Source organism: Bicyclus anynana, chromosome Z (assembly GCF_947172395.1).
Source record: "Bicyclus anynana chromosome Z, ilBicAnyn1.1, whole genome shotgun sequence".
Lineage (NCBI taxonomy): Eukaryota > Metazoa > Arthropoda > Insecta > Lepidoptera > Nymphalidae > Bicyclus > Bicyclus anynana.
Genome location: NC_069110.1, coordinates 15,778,693 through 15,801,059, shown reverse-complemented (window position 1 = coordinate 15,801,059; position 22,367 = coordinate 15,778,693). Strand labels below are relative to the sequence as shown.

General features: G+C 35.4%; 2 protein-coding genes across 3 annotated transcripts; both read right to left on the bottom strand.

Moving 5' to 3' along the window:
- Positions 1–658: 658 nt before the first annotated feature.
- On the bottom strand, positions 659–7,837 carry LOC112048038 (transmembrane protease serine 2-like). The gene is made up of 4 exons (XM_052890826.1): positions 4,069–7,837; positions 3,364–3,600; positions 3,050–3,160; positions 659–2,300 (listed from the first exon to the last, which is right to left on the bottom strand). The coding sequence occupies exons 1-4, from the start codon at positions 4,256–4,258 to the stop codon at positions 2,170–2,172; spliced, it is 669 nt and encodes a 222-aa protein (XP_052746786.1). The 5' UTR covers positions 4,259–7,837; the 3' UTR covers positions 659–2,169.
- Positions 7,838–7,992: 155 nt separating this feature from the next.
- Positions 7,993–14,497, bottom strand: LOC112048027 (uncharacterized). Of its 2 annotated transcripts, none has more exons than XM_024085362.2 (6): positions 14,355–14,497; positions 13,724–13,836; positions 13,026–13,157; positions 12,546–12,652; positions 10,808–10,892; positions 7,993–9,762 (listed from the first exon to the last, which is right to left on the bottom strand). In XM_024085362.2, exons 2-6 carry the CDS (start codon positions 13,779–13,781, stop codon positions 9,674–9,676), a joined length of 471 nt encoding a protein of 156 aa, XP_023941130.2. In that variant the 5' UTR covers positions 13,782–13,836; positions 14,355–14,497; the 3' UTR covers positions 7,993–9,673. The 2 variants fall into 2 exon arrangements, with proteins under 2 accessions (XP_023941130.2, XP_023941129.2); XM_024085361.2 differs by having other exon boundaries at positions 14,222–14,355.
- Positions 14,498–22,367: the final 7,870 nt, after the last annotated feature.

Genomic DNA, 22,367 nt, shown 5'->3' with positions numbered 1-22,367 from the left:
TCGAACAGAAAAAAATTCAATTCCTGAGTCAGCCACATCGAATCATAATAGCACAGAAAAATAGCAACATAATTATATCTACGGACCCTCTCTCTCCTCCAACACGAATAGTCAGCGTGGAGGAGGATGACCAAAACCCCCTAGTTCCACTACATAAAACCTAAAACATCTCACCTCTCTGAACTCTCCAGAAAGACTTAAAAGTAGAATTAAATAATGCATTACAAAATATAAAATATGATATTAAGCCTTCCTAAAATTCGATATGAGAGGTGCAATATTGAATAATTCAGACTTCATTTTCGACGTGAATATTTTCTACAGAGAGTAGAAACCAGAACTATGTGAGTTCAATGGTAAAAATAAAAATAATAGAATTCTCTGATATCTCCGATAGATGTACAATAATTAAAAGAAGAAAAAAAAAAAAAAAAAAACTAGGGGAGGCCTATACCCTATATGGGATCCTTATAATTAAGATACTCTATACGAATAACATATATATAAAAAAAAATATATATAATGTACTTTATAATAAACTAACAATTTGAACCTATTTAAAAAAAAAAAATAAACAAAAAAAAAAATTGTAACTTACAAAACTAACAATAATATTATGTACCTACTAACATTAGGTTTAATCTATACTTATAATAAATCTGTAGAGAGGTCAATTCTGTACATGAAATATATTTCCAAAATAACTATCAGGGGGTGATTAGTGATCGATACTGATGCCAAAAATGCAATCAGTAAAATTTTTGTCTGTCTGTCTGTCTGTCTGTCTGTCTGTCTGTCTGTCTGTCTGTATGTTCTTTATAGAAACAAAAACTACTCGACGGATTTTAACGAAACTTGGTACAATTATTCTACATACTCCTGGGCAGGTTATAGTATACTTTTCATTACGCTACAATCAATAGGAGCAGAGCAGTGAAGAGAAATGTTGAGAAAACGGGAGAAGTTACTCAATTTTTTAAGCTTCCGTCGCGTGTACAGCCTTAATGGTTAAAGTTAGATAGAAATCATGTATGACGGAAATGTTCTCCTTAAAATGATCTATAAAAACACAACAGCATATATATGTCTATCTTTTATGGTTGACTCACAATAACACGTGTAACTCCCGATAACTTAGCATTTCGGAGCTTTCTAATTATATTTGTCTACTCTTATGTTTATAACACTCATCACTCATCCCTAACTAAAAAAGTTAACATTATTACCTATTCAATAAAAAAAGAATCATAAAAATCGGTAAAGAAACATCAAAGTTATACAAGAAATACGCTAAACCATTGCGTGTGAATACTAATTCATGCTAAATGGATTATTTTTGTGTAAAGGTTGCCGCGCTCGACGCGACTCGCGGGGGGGGGGAATAAATAAAGAAGTGCAGCCTTAATGAGTAGGGTAGGGGTAGGGTAGGGGAAAGGTAGGGGTAGGGTAGGGGTAGGCAGGGGTAGGGTAGGGTAGGGGTAGGGTAGTGGTAGGATAGGGGTAGTTGAAAGTTTACAACGATTTTCACGCGGACAAAGTCGCGGGCGTCCGCTAGTTTCAACTAAAACTTTTGTAACGCTAAGGAATAAGGATTAATAAATGGCTTTATTATTATTATTATTATTATTATTAAAACATTGTAATATAATTTTTAAAATTTCAATATACATGTGAATAATCTATGTCATTATAATATATATTTTTTAATTCCATAAATGGAGTATTAGGTATGGCACGAGATTAGATAATAGGCAGTCAAATGAAAATTAAGGTAGACGTAGTGGTAAGATCCGCTTAAAATCATTGGCGTGCATTAAAGTATACAATATACTACGAATAATGGCAAGGCAAGTCCAGTTCATCTCAAGTCACCACTACCTAGCAATGACCCAAGATACCATTAATTCAATATCGTCAGTCATCATAATATCAGTTATTTTTCATAACAGGTCAGGGCTCAATCATATAAGAGAAGTTATTACGATTTAAATTAATCCTACCATGCGGTACTAATGGGTTGAGAGACTTTTTTTTTCTATTTAGTCGATACCTTCTGATAAGTGATCTTATTAAGATTTTTCACTCACAGCATTTTTTGATTGCTGGCTTTTACTGAAAAATTAAACACTAAGAACTCCAATCAATGACATCAAAATCCACAACTAGCGTTTAGAAAAACAAAGTAACGAGTCTTAGGATAATACTTTTACCTTTGATTTGAAGCGCAGCGTGATCCCAGCTTAACATAACCAAGTGCATCCTTTTTATGTCATATTTGCTGTTACTTTTTATTTGGGGCACTGAAAAAAGTAAGTGGAATTGACAAACTATATTATCCAATGAGAGGCGTTACGGTAATAGACCACCACGCTGATCCAATGCGGATTGGCACACGTAGACGTAGACAATAGACATATAACACACACTTATAGAATTAAAATTTTCAGATAGGTAATGCAGGTTTCCTCACGATGCTTTTTATTCAACGTTGTAGACACGCGATATTTAATTTCTTAAAACGCACATAACTGAAACGTTGGAGGTGCTTACCCCGGAGCGGAATCAAACCCACACCCTCCAGATCGAAGGCAGAGCTCATATCTACTGGGCTATCACAAGTACAATAAGTTTGTAATTTGCGAAATAAATTATTGTAATTTATTTTATATAAAAGACACTCAGACCAATTATAGAAGGACCTGTATCGCACTCATAGTCACGAACAAAATTGTCTGTCATTTTCTGAAGAAAACGAGCTTAGATTTGGTATATATTTTATACTAAACTAGAAGTTTTTGCCCGTTTTTTAAACAATTCAATTACACAAAAAGGTATTTTTACGGCGCTCTTTAACCGACGAACACGATTACAACTATTTAACATTGATTCTATAGAGACAGTTTTTATAATCGCATTAGATCGTTGATCATATACTTTGACAGAAAAGTAACGTCTAGCGAGGCAGGTCTTATACAATAATTGGTCTGAGAAAAGACACAATAAAAATCCTGATTAACGTAAATAGAACGTATTGACTATATAATATTACCTATGTAATGTTCGAAACCCTTTGCTCGTCGATGTTGCATCAGTCCTACATTATTATCGTAAGAGTCTCTATTGAAATGAGGGTGTACTATGCTCTTTAAAATTTTAAGTCCTGCAAACAAATACGAGATATAGCGTAAAGTGCCCAGTAGTTAGCGTTCTAGTGAGTAATTCAATTTGAATCATTTGTATTTTTAATATTAAATACTTTACACAAAAAATAACTTTTTCTGAAAGGTTATTTATTTAATTTTCCAAATAAATTAACAAAATAGTATACTTATTTTAATGTCCCAAAAAATTAAGGGTAAATACCTGGATCGTCATAAGGATATTTAATCCTCCAGTTAAATAAAAGGTACGACAAATGCGGGTCTGAACGCAGAGCGACGCAGTGTCCGGCGCTGGCTGACCACTCTGGAGTTAACAGTAGGGTGTTGCAAACACTCCTTACTGCTGACACATTCACAAAGTAAAACGATCCAATCGGAACTTTACGTAACTCTGTATGGTCTGTAGCAGGAAAAGAAAAATATTGCAGAGTAAAAATTACTCATCGGAGTTAGTTTCATATTCGGAGTTAGGTTATTTTTAAGGGCGTATAGGTAATAGTGGAGAAACCGAAATAGTAACTTACCTAACGTAGTATTATTTTAACGTAAACAGGTGTGATTTAAAAGGTGTGATTGTAATAATACTATTGTCCGACATTAAAATAAAATTGTACGTATTTATAATAAAATGCCACATGAAATCATGGGTAAGTGTCGTATATATCGTAAGTTCAAAAATTTTATTAAACGCAAGCTTAGGGTGGACTGACGTTCTTGGCGATCGCGACCGGGTCGCACGACCCACTGCTTAGTATGAATTTATATGGAGCACTAAACAAAGGCAGTCGCGCAACGCGATCTCGGACTTAATCATATTAATCATTAATTATCCCTATTGTTAGCGTGTTCAGGCTTAAAAGGTACAATACCTGTTGCACAAACGGCTAAATAGATTATAGATACCTGCCTCTTAGTGACAATGATCGTCGCGTATCGAAAGCTCCAATGGAACCGCTGTGATCGCTGACAAATATGTGTGCAAGGTAAACAATTAGCAAAACTATTGTCACCGCTATAGTCAGTATCAAATGTGCTACGATACACTTTTCGCCTCTTGTAAATTTTGGATTAGGACCCGTGTCTGCAGTTACGTACATTGTGAGACGTGTGACATTAATTTGTAGACCTTCTCGATTTTAGTCCATTGAGTCTGTTGGTCGTTTTTTTTTTAAATCCGGAAATCACGTTCCGCGCGGAAATCGATGTAAAACTTTAAACCCCTATTTCACCACCTTCTATTTATATTTTCGCATGTGTTATGTAGTCCACTAATAATTAAAAAAAAAGTGTGTGTCACCTCCAACGCACGAATGGTTTTACGAGTTTACTCTTTCAGATCGACTGTCTAAATAGGTTTATGTTGCCCCGCAGCATACACTATGTACGTCTCAATACTCACGCTTGAAAGGTACGCAGAATCGGTTACGCACAAAAACGTAACGCTGTCATTCGTTCATCGAATTTTACTGTCCATATTTTTATTCATACCGGGGGCTATATATGAAAAATCGATTCTCAAAGAGTAAACTCCAAAAACTATAACTTAACCCATTTTTCAAACTTTAGGGGTAGTAATTTGAAAAATCTTGAATTACATTATTTTTAGTAGGTCTTTGGTGGTACACATACCAATTTTTACAACTTGAAGAATGAAGGACTCACCATACAAATTTTCTACCCCTGTTTCACCCCTTTAGTATCATGGTGATGACTTGTACGAGCATACAAGTACTTGTTAATTAGGTAGGTATATACCCTATTATGATATCAAGCTAAACTTTCAGTATTATAATTTGCCGCGCCCTAGCATTTCAACCGACGACATTATATTATTGTAGAGTCCTTTTTATGAAAGAAATCCCGCGGCTAAAACGAACTAAAATTGACAGCGCCTTACAAAAATGACAATAAGTCCGCCATTACCAAATGACAATATACGCCATTAAGACATTAGCGCCACGTCTGGGGGACTTCCTAAAGCGTAGCATTATGCTGAGCTGGCGCCATTTTCTGGGTTCTACCACACATCGCAGGGTATTGTCCTGGCTGACCTGGTGTACTGGAGATATTGTGAGTTTGGCATAATTTCAAAATAAACGCATTTTTCTTTCTTTCATGAAAAGGACTTTACGGTACGTAGACCCGATGAATCGAATGTCAATGAAGATTACGCGAAAACATCCGACTAAACCGAAGACGGACGATCGTATCTCGTCATGAGACCTGAGACCATTGCCGGACTTTGATTTTTACAAAAATAAAATGAATATTGTTTAAATAAACCACACCAAACTTCTATTGAGCGTTGGAATAACGAGTCTCCTCTTAGAATGCTTAGAAGGGGTTAGGCCTTAGATGCGGATTGGCAGTCTTCACACAAGTAGAGAATTAAGAAAATTCTCAGGTCACGACGTTTTTCTTTTACCGTTTGAGATATGTGATATTAATTTCTTACGTTTCAATCTGAAAAGTTGAAACTGCATGCCCCGGAAAGGATTCAAGGCAGAAGGCAGAGGTCATATTCACTGGGCTATCACGTCAATTATTATATTATGTAAGAATTATTCACTGTGATTAAGAGTTAACCTTGCATTAGGGATGTTTTACACGGGCGGCACGTTGCCAGCGACAGAGGCGATTACTGCCGTCACCTGACGGCAGCCGTCGATGTGTCGGCAGCAGCCGTCGACCTGCAGCGACGCCTGCAGTTACAACGTGAAGCGTCTGCCATTTTGTCGGTCGCCTGCAAATAGTTCAAGAGAACACAGGCGTTGTGGACTTACAATATATGCTCCAGTGACGAAATCGATGTTAAATTGCTCACTGTTGCATTTCAAAGCTAGTCAATAGAAACATTGACATTCAAAAATCATTGAAAGTGTTTGCTCGTTTCTTCGGATAGAGTGCATAAAATACCCATCTCGTTTTTTACATGACAAAAATGAACATATTTTTAATTTTATAAGTCTACTCAGTAACAACATAAAATTCAAAATTTTGAAAAACCCGCATTTGGTCATGTAATTATTAATTACACGATCAAGTCATCAATATTCTCTTTCAGTGTGCTTTCATTTGAGACCCCACTCGAGTATATTTGCAGACATTCAGTTATTCTTCCCCACTTTCATCCCACAACTTTTAAACGGCTCAACCGATTTTCATCAAACATGTCTAAGAACACTGGCACATAAGTCACCTTTAATACAAAAACAACTAAATTGAAATCGCTTCAATCGTTTGGGAGCCATGGTGCCACCGACAGACAGACAGAGACTCTATCAATAACAGTATCAGACGCCCTATGCTTTCACCCGCGTAAGTCTCTGTCCTGTGGGAATATAACATAGCCTATGACTCAGAAATAACGTAGCTTTCTATTAGGAAAATATTTTTTAAAATCGATTCCATAAATCCAGACATATAACAGACCTAGACCTATAACACTCGTACCACAAACTTTACCTCTTTATCTATACTTATAATAAATCTGTAGAGACGTCAATTCTGTACATGAAATATATTTCCAAAATAACTATCAGGGGGTGATTAGTGATCGATACTGATGCCAAAAATGCAATCAGTAAAATTTTTGTCTGTCTGTCTGTCTGTATGTTCTTAATAGAAACAAAAACTACTGGACGGATTTTAACGAAACTTGGTACAATTATTCTACATACTCCTGGGCAGGTTATAGTATACTTTTCATTACGCTACGATCAATAGCAGCAGAGCAGTGAAGAGAAATGTTGAGAAAACGGGAGAAGTTACTCAATTTTTTAAGCTTCCGTCGCGTGTACTGCCTTAATGGTTAAAGCTACATAGAAATCATATATGACGGAAATGTTCTCCTTAAAATGATCTATAAAAACACAACAGCATATACATGTCTATCTTTTATGGTTGACTCACAATAACACGTGTAACTCCCGATAGCTTAGCAGTTCCGAGCTTTCTAATTATATTTGTCTACTCTTATGTTTATAACACTCATCACTTATATTATTCTTTATTTATTTTATTCATCACAATAAAGAAGTGCAGCCCTAATGAGTAGGGTAGGGGTAGGGTAGGGTAGGGTAGGGGTAAGGTAGGGGTAGTGTAGGGTAGGTGTAGGGCAGGGGTAGGGTAGGGTAGGGGTAGGGTTGGGATAGGGTAGGGTAGGGGAAGGGTAGAGGTAGGTTAGGGTAGGGTAGGATAGGGGTAGTTGAAAGTTTACAACGACTTTCACGCGGACGAAGTCGCGGGCGTCCGCTAGTAATATAATAATATCAGTATAAATTTTAAAGAACGATTTGATTGCTTGTTTGCATTTAATATACTTTGAACCTTTTGGACATTTTTGAAACATTATTTCACCAATAGAAAGCAAGGAATAACATAGGCTATATTTTATTCCCGCATTCCCACAGGAATGGGAACTATGCGGTTCGAACCGCTAGGTTCTGCAAATGACTTATAATAGGCCTGACAACAGTTTTGAAATTATATTAAGAATATGCTTATCTACGAGTATCTCTAAATATAAATGAAAGTCGTGTTAGTTACACTATTAAACTACGTTACGTTAACTTGTAAAGAATAAAAAAAAAATAAAAAAAAATTACAACTCAAGAACGGCTGGACCGATTTGGCTGAAATTTGGTAGAGAGGTAGCTTAAGAACCAGGAGACGGACATACGATACTTAGGGTAGGGGAATTGTAGAGGTTCTCGAGGAAAAAAGTCCGCTAGTTAATAATGAAGCAGTTTTGTAGAAGCAACTTACCACTGACTTGCTTTCTGAGCTACATCATTATTTTTGTATGGGCATTCAAAAGAAATTACAAATATCTTTGTTAATTGTACTTCTACGTATATATTTCTGATAATGAATAATGTAACATTTAATGTAAGGAAGTTAAACATTTATGAATTTTCATCTAATTACGTTAAAATATTTTTGAGAGAGGGGCTAAGGGGTGAAGGTACCGTTCCGACTACGGGTAAGGTACGTTTACAAGAAGATGGATCCAATCAAGATGACATTCATGAACGAAACCTTCACTCCGCACCCCTCAGCCCCTCTCTTAACGCGCGCTGCGAGCGGCCGCGCGCGCCGCTGCGTCGCAGTTTGGATCGTGCCACGTTGCAAGAACCAGCTTATGACTAAGGGCCCCGTATGCGTTCGAAACTAGCCGGGCATACTCCGATATTGTATCACGTAAGTTTTAGCCGTGTTTCATAATAAATTAATATGAATTACACTCAGGACATTTTAAATTCTAAAAAAATATTTTTGATTAAATTTGAAATTTTACATCCTTTTGAAATCAAATTATATAATCCTTTTAAATATATAAACATATCAGGATATTACAATGTTTGTTTGCAATATCCTGACAATTAATTTGTTTTTTTAATGTAAATATGCGTTAATATTGGCCTTGTTTTCCCGAATATCTTATAAAAATAAAAACCATCACAAAAGTATTAGTACGAGATCCGGCATAAGAAATATATACCCTTATCAGTTGATTGATTTTTTTTTTAATTAATTTAATACTTAATAGAATATAACCATAAGAATTGAAAAAATATAGGTTGCCAGCTTTTACACTGCAACTGTGGGGTTGATATATACAGTTAAGTAATGTTATTTATAACACATTTGCTCGTAAAGTATCGCTTATTTCACCAATTTCAATATTGTAATGTATCTCCTTGCGCACATGTGCCGTAATGTAATGTAAAATGCACATGTGCTTTAATGTAATGTAAAACTTTCATCATCTAAAAACGAACAGTACTTTTATAAATCTTAGCAAAGAGTTTTTATGACAGAAAAGTGCTCAACATTTTATGAATAAAATTAACTTTGTGAGATAAAATATAATAACTAACATTTAATTCTTTCATTTTAATAATTTTGACAATAAATGACAACCATTTATCTGTAACAGAAACGCGAAAATAATAATCTACTTTATGAGTAATACTGGCTGTTTTTGGGGCACCCATCACCACCTGTGCAAACATAAAAATTGTCATGACATGGAAAACAGGCGAAGATGCAAATAAATTTTCAGAAAGTGTGTTTCTTCGCAAATGTGTTATAAAGTTATAAAACGTCGTATGATATACGTGCGCTTTGATAATTACAGCCTCTGCTTGCTTACTATAGCTCTTGCCTACGGCTCGAGCTTGCAATATCGTCTCGGCTGTAATTTTCAACTTACCGCACTTATATCATAATGTACTATTATATACCCTCATCAGTTGTTTAAGCGTCTAATATAACAAATAAAAGCTTATTTTAGGCTTAATATAACTGAACAAAGTACTTTTGATCAATTTGAAATGTGCCACTGTGAACATTATCTATTATTTATTTCATAACACCAATGAATAAAAGATGAGGGTACATATTTCTAATGCCGGATCTTACACTATACGGTTTAGGAGCAGTTGATGCACCGCCCTCCCGCCCCTTAACCCCTCCCTGGTCTGTAGATGCAGATTGCGAGGGTCAGTCTACCGGCCGCAGCCGCCGCGTGAGCACGCAGAGCGCTTGGGCGGACGGTAGGAAGATGTCGACCCTCCGCCACTCAATGGCAGGAAGTCTGTGGACATAGCAATTCATCTTGTTAATAATGTTAAATAATAGATAATGTTCACTAATACTAGTATCATTATTATCTTTGTCGGTAGGGTGGTAACTAGCCGCGACCGAAGATTCCCACCAGCCAGACCTGGACCAATTAAGAAAACCTCAATCGGTCCAGCCAGGGATCGAACCCAGGACCTCTGTCTTGTAAATTCACCGCGCATACCTCCACGTCACCACAGACGCCACGGAGGCTGTCAAAAGTAGTAGTTAAAAATTGAGTGCCGTGCGCCTCTGCTAAAGCAAGGCTAAACTCAATAGGATCGAACCACAACCTCACGGCACCTTTACTAATGGTGATCCCCGACCCCACTAATAACACAGTATTTTCCGACTAGTTTAGACAGAAATTCCATGATCGGAGGACATGTCCCAAAATGGGCCTCTATTATTTATAATTTACAAGCTAATTGATAATATTTTTGCATGTAGAAGATACAAACTTTGTTTAGAAAATAATTTTCATATTTTTTGAAACCACCATTAATAAGTATTAAATATCTTATCTTTCTCTCCCTTGTCTACTAATTAACTTTAGACAGTACAGTAAATGTATTCCAAACAGCCAATAAAAATAATTGGAATTGAATTAATATCCTATGTAAGCTTAATAAACATTAGACCATTAGACAGAGAATCATGAAACATAAAATACCTTCTATTGCTTTAAAAACGCCTAAAACGAAAGCAACTACACAATTATCATTGACATAGTCTGCCAGCTTGTGACTTACGAGCATGTTGCTGTGATAAAAATTCTTACTTAATATTGCCAGCTAATGGAATAAGAATAATATTTAGTTTTATTAATTAAAAAATATTAGTGGCTCAAAAAGAAAATTAAATTTTTGTTTTACTGACTATATTTTCTGTTCTATAGGATAAAAATAATTTGGTACTGCTAAATCTAAACACCTTCACAGCAAGAGTGAGTGAGTGGAGTTTACTACTGTGAGTGATAATACAGTGAGTAGTAAACTCCAATAAAAATGGACACTTACCATCTCCGTCGCCCAGTCTGCTACCGCCGGCCGCGCCATACTTCTGCAGCCGCTCTAAGTTCTCCTGTCGCTTGCGTTCCTCGCGCTGAAACAGTCCACCAACAGCTGGTCAAGATTATTTTGCCGCAGTTGGCTTTAGATGTACTTGAAACTCAGACCAATTATAGAAAGGCCAGTATCGCACCCAAATTCACGAACCAAATTGTCTGTAATTTTCTGAGGAAAACAAGCTTTGGTATACATTTTATATTATACTAGAAGATTTGCGCGTTTTTTACACCATTCAACCATACAAAAAGGTATTTTACGGAGCTCTTTAATCGTCGAACACGATTGATCATCTTCATTATCAACTCAAATTCAGCTCACTGCTGAGCTCGAGTCTCCTGTAAGAATGAGAGTGATTAGGCCAAATAGTCCACCACGCCGGTCCAATGCGGATTGGCAGACTTTACACACGCAGAGAATTAAGAAAATTCTCAGGTTTCCTCACAATGTTTTTCCTTCACTTGATATTTAATTTCTAAAATGCACATAACTGAAAAGTTGGTGGTGCACGCCTCAGACCAGATTCGAAACTACACCCTTCGGAGGCAGAGATCATATCCACTCGGCTATCACGGCTCAAGCACAATTACAACTTTGAAACAATGATACTATAGAGTTTTTATAAAAGCATTAGATTGTTGATCATATACATTGACAGAAAAGTAACGTCTAGCGAGGCAGGTCCTATACAATAATTGGTCAGAAACTTGACAGCACAGAAGTGATGTATGTATACAAATCTTTTTACCTTCCTCAGTTGGTACTGGTTGATGGTACGGCACAGTTGGTAGTATTATGATGATTAACTGAGATCTATGATTATCAGCTTGGGTCAGTTTAGGTTTTATAATTTCTAAATTGGCTTAGGTCTGGTCTGGTTACCACTATACCAGGAAAGACATAGGCAAATCCCAACGATTAAGCCTTCCGGCAAGATCAGAGATTTGTGTAGACTAAACTTGTACCTCTTCCAAATAAGCCTGCTTCCATCATAGATTTCCTCATTTAACATCAGGTGGTCGCAGATTAATTTATCATTGGTAAAAACTATAGGATGTCATAACTTTAATTTTAAGTTTTCAACTTTACGTAACATCAAGTACAAAGCCAGACTCAGAAACCATCCGAATCACCTGGCTGTATAGTTAACTATACCACAGACGATTCAACGCTTGAAAAGACGGCACATTTGATTGAAAGCCATAAATAACATTTACATGGAGCTGCTCCCACTGGGGAAGATTGCTTTTAACCGCCAAATTTACTTACAACACCTCTGCTCATAGTCTGTCGACTGATCGCACGAGAATAATAGAACAATAAAAAAAACTACGTACCACCATTAAATCATAACATGACATAACTTGACGTTTCAATAGTGTTTGTATACTAAGCCTAATTGAAATAAAAGAATTTTGAATTTTGATGTCAGCACTGCAGTAACATATTGTTTACAGCGACACGTTATGAGTGTAGAACAGAAACCCGTTTAGAAACCTACAATTCATAAACATGTTTCACTCACAAATGCATGCCTTTCAATTACATCCAAAGCCAACATTTTCCAAGATTAGAAGATGAATGCAGGCTGCAAGAGGCCTATGTCTAAGCAATTGACGTCCATTGCCTGATAATGATCTACCTAGCTAAATGTAACTCGGTGCTTTTAACTAAAACCAGTTACACTAACTTCTTTCTCTTGCTGCCAAGCTTTCTTCGTGGCCTCTTCCATCTGTCTCTGCTGCAATTCTCGCACACGGTGAAAATCTTCCATGCGCATCAGCATCTTGTCAGGATCTGCACAGAGAGTCATCAAAATCATCTGAGATCATCAGACGTAGCATAGGTAGACATCTATCACTCAATGTTCTATAATTTTTTATTGAGCAACATACAAGAACAGGCTTCCCACTTTGTAGCAGCTGGAAGATAAGGAGCTTAGACCCACCATACTGCTCCAATACACTTATGATGATACTCACATTGAGTTTGTTTGTTACTTTTTCATGTCTAAACCACAACCAATTTAAAAAAAAATCATCAATGGAAAGCTCTATTATCAACAAGTAACATAGGCCATATCTTACCCTTGTATTCTCATGGGAACTGGATATGAGGGTGAAATTATGTGGTCAGATAGTACAGTAATAGTAAAATACGCAAATATAACCTTTATGGTACTCTGCATCTTCATGCACAGTCTTCCATATCTCGTAGTACTGCCGTATACGGCCATACAGCATATAGGATACACCACACAGAGCCAGTAAGAGCCAGCCATTCTCTTCCAAGACACTCAGCACTGCAACAAATAACACTCAATTATTTATTGCCAGGAATATGCATATGTAGTCCACATGAAAGCTAAATATATTTTATATGTTGATTTTCAGACACGAGGCTTATATAGCTTGGCAACTTTGTTCGTAACACTCTTGATGGTCCGCGTGGGCCAGGGGTGTGTAGTGATGAATGAAAAAACCACAACTAATGCACCTCACTTCCCCGCACACACGATTTCACACCCGCACAGTCTCTCCTCCCCATCAACAAAATTGCCTGACTATGCCTTTTTACGCTACCTTTGGAACTTCTAGCGCTGTCAATTTAATAAATTCATCACTACTTGATATTTTAAAATTAAAACAATACATTCAAAAGAAAAAGCGCACAGAATAATTTTTACTTTTTCACAGACAGCAACTTTAGACAGACCGAATTACTTGGGTATTTTAATACCAGTAATAGATGATTCTTGAGGTTTATAAAAAGAATCTGACTAAATATTTAGTTAATATTAATATAAATTGTAACAATATTAAATGGAATAAACCTATTATTCTAGGAAATGAATTTTATTACACTGACCAAAATTGACTGGATTCCAGGACCCAATCACATCAGTTTGTTGCGGTTTTTCGTCCATTTTGTCGAAGTTGTAATCAGGTTTTGAGCAACCCACACACCTATGTTATTATTTCCTGCAAATATGATAAAATTGCGATGTTAAAACTGACTCGTTTAATGTTTCAATTTCACAATGTCTAAATGTTGTAAGCTTCCATGTTATGTACCTAGAGTTTAATGATGAGTTTAGGGCGGGGATACGAAACTAGACGAGAAAATATCGATCTCGTACCTACTACTCTAAAACGCAGTTCCATTAAATATGCTAATAACTCACAGATGAAAATGTAAATTAGTAAATTATTAAAACGAGCGTTAATTAGGTTCACAACCGTATTAATTGAAAATATTAGCGATACAATAACAATAATCTGTTATTAGAAATAAATACAATTGTGCACGTATACGCTTTACGTCTGTAAACTGAAGGCTGTTTGTAACTTAATACGTTATAGATACCTTTGAAATTATTTGTCTACACTTTGCTGATAACAAATTACCAAAACAAGTGAATCACCGAATTAAAAATGATATTTCAACAACGATAATTTATTGAATTTACCAAAACTTTGACAAAAATTTAAAACCTCACCTGTCACCACGACCTCACCCACAAAACCACAAACGGCTAAAAAGATACAGACAGCTTACTTCATAGAAACTGCTTAGCACATTTGAGAAATTTGAATTTCATTCATAATTTTAAAATCATATAACCACAAATTTCATTCATAAATTTATCCTTTATCTCTCTCATACAAGGCAAATCTTCATTAAAAATCCCTTTGCCCTCTCTTTCTATTCTATGTATATGTAGAATGTGCCTACACGGCGGAAACGGAAATGCTTGTAGTAATTTGAAAATGGTTGGAAGGGGTCGTAGGTTTATTCTGTAGTTAAATTGATTTGTGAAAGTAGGTTATGCCGTACTATTTGTGGTTATCCCATATAACCGTAAAATGTTACCGGTCTTCTGATATGCCGGTTTCGTTTATCTCGATTATTTATATTGTTACTAGACTTTATTTTGTATGATAAAAAAAGGCAAAATCTTTTATTTATTTCTTTAATAAAAATGTAAACATTTCCATGCAGTAAAATACCAAATTGTACAGTTACAAAATTATATGACTACTTCACAAAATATATGACAGATGTCGCGTAATTAATGGATATAACGCATTTAAACTGAATGGAATGTGGTCACTGCTCTTTAGTAAAAAAAAGTTCTGTCTCCTATAAAAATGCTTGAACCCCTTTTTCATTTTTAGTGAATTATTTATCTAACTTTTGCAATTTTAGTGAGCGGGCCTTCAAATTTTTCAAAAACTATGTATATTCAATTCCGAATCGAATAACACCTCAACCATTTTTATAGGAGACGGAGAACTTTTTTTTTATACTAAAGAGCACATGTAGATCAGACTAATATGATAGATGCACCACCTTATTATCTATAACTAATTTGACTATTTTTTGTGTAATAATTATTTTTCTTTCATTAGGACCCGATTTAAAACACATTGTCCGGTAAAAAATGATGAAATCTAATTTTTAATCGAAAAAACCATTATTTTAAAAACTTGTACACTTATAGAGGGTAGTAAATTAGTATAAAACGTAGAATTGTAGAATTAGGTGGCGTATCTACCATTTGCGTTTTATCCATTATTTACGGGACGTGGCCTTGTCCGGGACAGGTTAACATGCACTCTGAGGCACAGGGTGTAACACCACTAAATTCCCAACTAAGGACTGCGAATTATAAGTTTCTTAGATGAAAAGCTCAGTATCTTATATAACCCCGGACCTCGTGACCACATAGGGTAACCACTGAACCAGAGAGGCTTATGTTATAAGTATGTAAGAGAGTTATGTTAACATAATTGTGGAACACTATAACTAAAATCTTCGTATGACTTCATTTTCCCAAGTAAAAGGCAGTGTACAGTGTACCTCTGTAACTGAAGACGTCCGAAACATAATAATTGACCTGTAAGGTAAAATTAAGTAAATTAGTATTATGTATATAAGTATAAAGTATTTCTCCTGGAAATAGTTTACAACTGTTAAAATTATTTAAAATCCTACAGAATTTATATACATAACTAGCTGACGCCCCCCGGTTTCACCCGCGTAGTTCCCGTTTTGGTGAGAATAGGAGGATAAAAATATGCCTATGAAACTCACAAATAACATGGTAAAAGAATTTGGAAGTCAATCAGTAAATCCAGAGGTTATTTAGTTCAATAAATATTAAGCCAGACTTCTAAAGGTTATAGTTTTTGTTAGCAATTTTCCTCTTCTTTTTGAATCTTTTGGCAAATTGGAAATATCTTAAATAGTTTTTGATATTAAAAAAACAAACCCCTTATATTTTAGTTAATTGTTTATAACTTTTGCAATTTTTGCAAGCAGCCCTTTAATTTTTTCAAAAGCTTTTCAAATGTGTTTCCGAAAAAATGACACCTCAATCATAGTTCTAGGAGAAGGAGAAAAAGTTTCAATCTGAATGGCGTTTGTGAACTAGAACTAATGGGGTGTAATGCCACCAACTTTCCAACTCACGGCTGATAATTATAACTAAAAATTTCTTAAAAGAAGGAAAAACTCAGTATCTCATTTAGCTCTACCCAGGATTTGAACCCAGGAGCTTGTGAACACATAGACTAACCACTGGACCACAGAGGCAGTCATGTTGACATATGGAACACTATAACGAAGTTCTTTATAATATGACTTCATTTTCCAAAGTAAGGCAGTGTACACCTTTAAAACTGAAGACATCTGAAGCATATTTGACCTGTAAAGTAAAATTAATTATCATGATTTTTTGATTTACCAAAAATCAAAATCGTAAACAATTTTTACCAAAATTATATTAAACTAGCGGATGCCCGCGACTTCGTCCACGTGGAAAGTTCAGTTTTTCACAAATCCCGCGGGAACCATAGATTTTCCGGGATATTCCTAAATTAATCCAGGGTAATATCTATCTTCGTTATAAATTTCAGCCAAATCAGTTCAGTAGTTGCGGCGTTAAAGAGTATCAGCTACCCTACCATACTCCCACCCAACACCTACTCTACCATACTCTACTCAACTCTACCTCTACCATAAGTATCCTATGTTCTTCTCCAAATCTAAGCTCCTCTCCACCAATTTTTAGCCTAATCGGTCCAGCTGTTCTTGAGTTATAAGTGTTGTAACAAACCTGACTTTCTTTTATATTTATAGATTTCTCAGACATATTAGTTACAAAAATTATACTATTATATACCACTCATAATATTCCCACCCCACAAATGACAAAATTAGTCAAAAGGATTATCAGAGCGAATCTTCTAGTGTAGCCTTATTTAAATATTTGACATCCGTATCTATCTCCTGTATGGAGACAAGTCTGGTGCTGTAGTGGGCTGTTAGTTAATTAGTTAAATCAATACGTAATTACCTTCATCTTAAGTAATTTTTTATGTTCTCGGACACCCTCCTCCTACACCAACAGTAGCATATTCTTAACATTGATGGAAGCATATTGAGCACGCAGATGCCCAGTGATCCAGGTATTCTGAAAAATATTAGATAAGCATTTTAACAAAATATGGAACATCATGTGATATTATGATATACTAACAGACGCTTGCTACTCAACACAAATCCCACTGTGATTTTCTTCGCAATAAAAGTAGCCGTGTTAATACAGAGTAAACTGTTCCAAATTTCAGTCAAATCGGTATGCAAGCCGCAGCGTAAAGGAGGTACAAACATACTTACACAGACACACACATTCGTGTGATGATATGGCTTGTTCTTGTTAATTAATAAAGCCTTACGTGATTCTTCCCTCGCTTTAAGATCACCAGATTATTGGACCAAAATATTTGCGCCAGTAATCCCTCCTGTACTCTCGTCTGTTTGTCGACTCCGTTTCCCACTGGGATTTCTCCTAGTCTTCCACAAAGTTGTTTGAAGTAACGGGGTCCACCGCGTGAAAGTGAGAGTGGAGTTGAGGTGCAGAGGCTAGAGAGTTACACTTCATTTGTAACTCTTATATTGCGCTTGTCACCCCCATAAACCCCGAAAAATGGTATGGAGTTATAATCTACAGTTCATATTAATTCTCAGTCTGGAGTAGGGAAGCTGAAGTTGTTACACTCCCTTCCCTCAGAAAGCATTTCCTAATATAATGTAATGCATAATTACCTTCATCTTATCGTAGGAACTTGGGTTTATATGTTTATCGTTTAAATCTATGGTTCTGGCACGTCCTCCTGCACCATCAGTAGCATAAGCCCGTTCAATGAAAGCCCATTGAGCATGCTGATTTCCAATGATCAAGTCCTTCTTCTGAAAATTATTATGGAAGCATTTTAACAAATGAGGAACATCATGAATATGATATACCTTGTTGTTATTAATCATATAATAAAATATATTTTCAGCATCTTCATTACTATTATGAAGGCATTCTCTGTGTGTATCAGTTATTAATGAATTTATTGCAGCTACATTTGCAGAACCTTAATCACAGATCGTAGCTCTTAAAATAAATCCAGATTTAAATATTGCCTCAATTATTTCTCTAAGAATTCTTTTTAAATTTAAAGTCTTTATTCCATCACAGAGAAAATAATAAGCTAAAGGTATTTTCCAAGATGGAAATAAGCCACGTAACATAAAAACTAAAACTTTATCTGCAACATTATTTGCTCGTTCACCACCTATGTTCCTAGGTCTTCAAAACCCTCAATAACCCCAGAATGAATATTAAAAAATAAATTTTTGTTGACAGCCATTTCATCAAACAACAATATACACTGCAAACCCATAGTCTGTGTGTTCTTAGCACAATCAGCCAAATGCTGGAAAATAAATTCACTAATACCTGGTCTCACAGGTATTTTAGTTAATAGAGAGTTTGTAGTTGATTTGGATAGGAATATTAAATATTTCTGTAAGAATTTGTAAAAATTAAGGCTCAACTTAAATAATGAAAGTGCAAAGATTTTCTCATCATTAGTGTATCTAGGAGATTTGACTTTAGAATCAGATTATCTTAACTGTGAATCCACTAATAATTTCCCAAACTGAGTTAACAAAGGATAATTTGAAATAAAATATTGTCCTTACTAGCATAAAGTTTTGACTATAATTGTTAGCATTTGTAAGTCTCATTGCGCAAAATTTGTTTTAATGTTCTAATATTCTGACGAAACTTTTGCTTCCTAGGAGTTTCAAACTTAGCTGATCGAACTCTAGGAATTATGTCAGACTTTCTATGAGGCTTGTGTCTAAAATGAGGCCTAACATGCACAAAGGGATTCTGTGAAGCAGAAGGCAGGGGATCAGGTAAAATTGAACTCTGTAAATATTCGGACTGGGATTGTGAGCCTAGACAGACACTATTTGTAGAAATATAATTGATTGTTCGTTAATGTTGACATTTAATGCGTTAGTCTGCATTTCAGGCTATTTGTTTGTTTGTGAAGTAGTAGTTACATGGTCAACTATCGTTTATTCGTATTTATTAGGCCCGATGAAAGATACCTCTAGGAACTTGGAATTTGTAGGTGCTAGAACAGCGTTTTGGTTTAAATCACTAATTTCCAAATTCAAAGTAAGTATCGCAGACTTAGTTAACCTTAACCTATGATTAATAACATAGCAAGGTAAACAGGAATATTTACGCAAAAACAGGCAATTGATCAACCATACCTTCCATCTAGTAACATCAGTATATGGTACAGCACGTAAATTAATAGCTGTTTTACACTTAGGCACGCAACAGCGCTTCATTTTGAACGAAAAACAAAAACACTTTTGCACTTTTACTATCGAACACTGAAATTAACCGAGCACAAATCAAACTTTAACTCTTTATTAACAATACTATACAATAATATACAGAAAATAAATAAATAGAAATAAAATCCTTGATAAATTGATTTGTAGTTTCCTGTAGTTCCACTGGTTTCACAGTTTCACTCAAGGAACATATTTACATTTCACTATAATTGCAGCCATGTTTTTTTACAAGGCAAAAATAAAACTTTAATAAAAAGGTTCAGCCAATCACAACAGAGCATAGACTGGCTTCGGTTCCGAAAATGATCGGATAATTAAAAAGGGATGGAAAAGGCATTTTCCATAAACACCACAATGTGTGCGTAAAGGATGGAGAATCCGTTAAATTGACGAATCTTTTGGCCGAAGGCACACTGGCGTGCACAAAACAATCACAGATTATGTATGGAAAAGAAATCACAAACGTCAAATAAGAATCAGGTCATCGGCACAGATTGAGTAATACAATATTTGCACAGAATATACTGGGCTCAAAGCCGTGCCCTAATCTTGTGCGAATTGATAGTGGGAATACGGCGCGAATGGGAATCCCGATGAAAAACGGTGAAACGAGACAAGATCTGTTAAATTGTGTAATTTCATAACTCAATAATTTATGTAAGTTGCAGCTTACTATAACTTTTTCGCTTTTCAAAAACTAAAATAAAATCAGAGAACACGCGCGCGAAGTAGAGCAAACATGATGCGAAGCTGAAAAGAATACGTGAAACCTCGGACCAATTGTTACATATCACAGATTATTAAATACCTGATTTGCGTGGACCTGCCTTGCTAGACGTTACTTTTCTGTCAAAGTCAAGTCAAAGATTATAAAAACTGTCTTTCTCGATGTTTCTTGTTATCGTATTCGTGGGTTAAAGAGCTCCGTAAAAATATATCATTTTGTGCAGTTGAATGGTGCAAAAAACGGTCAACAACTTCTAGTTTAGTACCTTTAAGTTATACATATACCAAATCGAATCTCGTTTTCCTCACAAAATTACAGACAATTTTGTTGGTGAATTTGGATGCGATACTAGTCCATATATTTAATTAGTCTGAGCGTAGAACGCATAATTTTTAATATTTTTGTTGGAATTGCAATTTAAAGCGGGTATTCCTTTTCGATGTAGTCTATGTCTATGGCTGTAATCAAAAGATAACAAAATACTGTGGTATTATATTAATGTCAAAGTCCAAACGTCAAAAAATAATATGGCGATAATTTGCGCGCGAAACTTTTAACTGTGCGAATTTAAATGAATACGTTGGCGTTAGTTGTGGTAGCAAGATAATCGTATTTTTAGCCAACTTCAAAAAACGAAGAGGTTTTTAAGAATTCGTCGAAATCTTTTTTAATTTAAATAATCATGGAAAAACATCTTTAATCTACTCTTAATATAAGTTCAATCAATTTTTTTTCTCCATGCCACACTATTACGCAGATTTACAGGTTCAAACAAACAAACAGACTCAGTAGCATGTACTCAGTCGCTAGTTTTTGATAGATGGTGTTAATAAGTTCGAATATCGCCATCTTTGTAAATTAACTGATATTTTTAACGTAGATATAAACCACTTGGCTTACGTTTGCTATCACGTATTCTGTGCTTGAACACAACTTGGTCACTGATAATGTATAACAGAAACCAAGTTGCGTCAAGCTTAGTCAATAGATGGCGTAAATTTTGCTTGACTAGTTTTAAGAGATCCGCATCCACAAAGAATCCGTCCGTCCGCTGTTTAGCTCAGAGACTATTACTACCAGAATGCTGTAATTTAGCATGAATAATGAGTAGGTAAGTAGGTACATTAAAAATGTTAACAATGTTGTAAACTAAAATCATTAAAAATATATATTTTGGGTACCTCTACATGATGTGGGGGTGATTTTTTATATACTGTGGAGTACAGTGCATTTTATCTGTAAAGAGCCAATGATAATTTTATATCATAGATCGGTTACAGGCTCCAAAACTGAGCGCACACCTACACAATTTTGTCTTTAATTCCATTATTTATTTATGTATATATAGTTTTTACACTTCACTTACACTCAACTCGACATTGTAGACGATATCTAGGTATTTATTTGTTTAAATAACATTCGTTGTTGACTACAATTAACATGAGATGTGGAAATTTCCTCTTTTGAGCGGCTCATTTTTCATGACCTAGTAATACATCTAACAGTATTTAATATTATTGTAAAGAGCTACGGGACATTACGCGAAGCCTGAATATTATTGAAAATAATAAGAAATGTAAGACTAATCTTATGCTTATTCAGAAATATGTAGTGTTTATGAATAAGCACAAGATTAGTCTAATGAATTGTTATATGAAAGGGTGACATCTTCATTATCACCCTTTTTAACGGCCCACTACAGGGCTAAGCCTCCCTTTTTATAGCAGAGGGTATATGGAGCTTAGACCCACCACGCTATTCCAATGCACAAGATTAGTCTGATGAATTATTATGTGAAAGGGTGTCATCTTCATTATCAGCCTTTTTAACGGCCCATTACAGGGCTAAGCCTCCCTCCTTATAGCAAAGTGGATATGGAGCATAGACCTAGAATGTTGTATTTTTTTATTAAAATTTCATTACTATTTTCATCACTAGACCACTAATGACAATCACAACCTATCTAAGTGGAAGGTTCTCGTCAATACAAATTAATTAAGCCCAAACGCAAGGTAATTGCTGTAAATTGTTGAGGAGTTCCCTCGTCTGTTGGCTTTGGCTCCATCATCA

What these genes read in the sequence shown, in the direction of transcription:
- LOC112048038 (XM_052890826.1), bottom strand. Translation starts at nt 4,258, where the DNA reads ATGTACGTAACTGCAGACACGGGTCCTAATCCAAAATTTACAAGAGGC. An exon ending in ACGATCATTGTCACTAAGAG is followed by an intron (nt 3,601 to 4,068) that starts GCAGGTATCTAT and finishes AACTCCGATGAG; the next exon opens with TAATTTTTACTCTGCAATAT. An exon ending in ATATCCTTATGACGATCCAG is followed by an intron (nt 3,161 to 3,363) that starts GTATTTACCCTT and finishes ATTTGTTTGCAG; the next exon opens with GACTTAAAATTTTAAAGAGC.
- LOC112048027 (XM_024085362.2), bottom strand. Translation starts at nt 13,781, where the DNA reads ATGGACGAAAAACCGCAACAAACTGATGTGATTGGGTCCTGGAATCCA. An exon ending in CTGGAATCCAGTCAATTTTG is followed by an intron (nt 13,158 to 13,723) that starts GTCAGTGTAATA and finishes TATTTGTTGCAG; the next exon opens with TGCTGAGTGTCTTGGAAGAG. An exon ending in CTTGGCAGCAAGAGAAAGAA is followed by an intron (nt 10,893 to 12,545) that starts GTTAGTGTAACT and finishes GGACTGTTTCAG; the next exon opens with CGCGAGGAACGCAAGCGACA.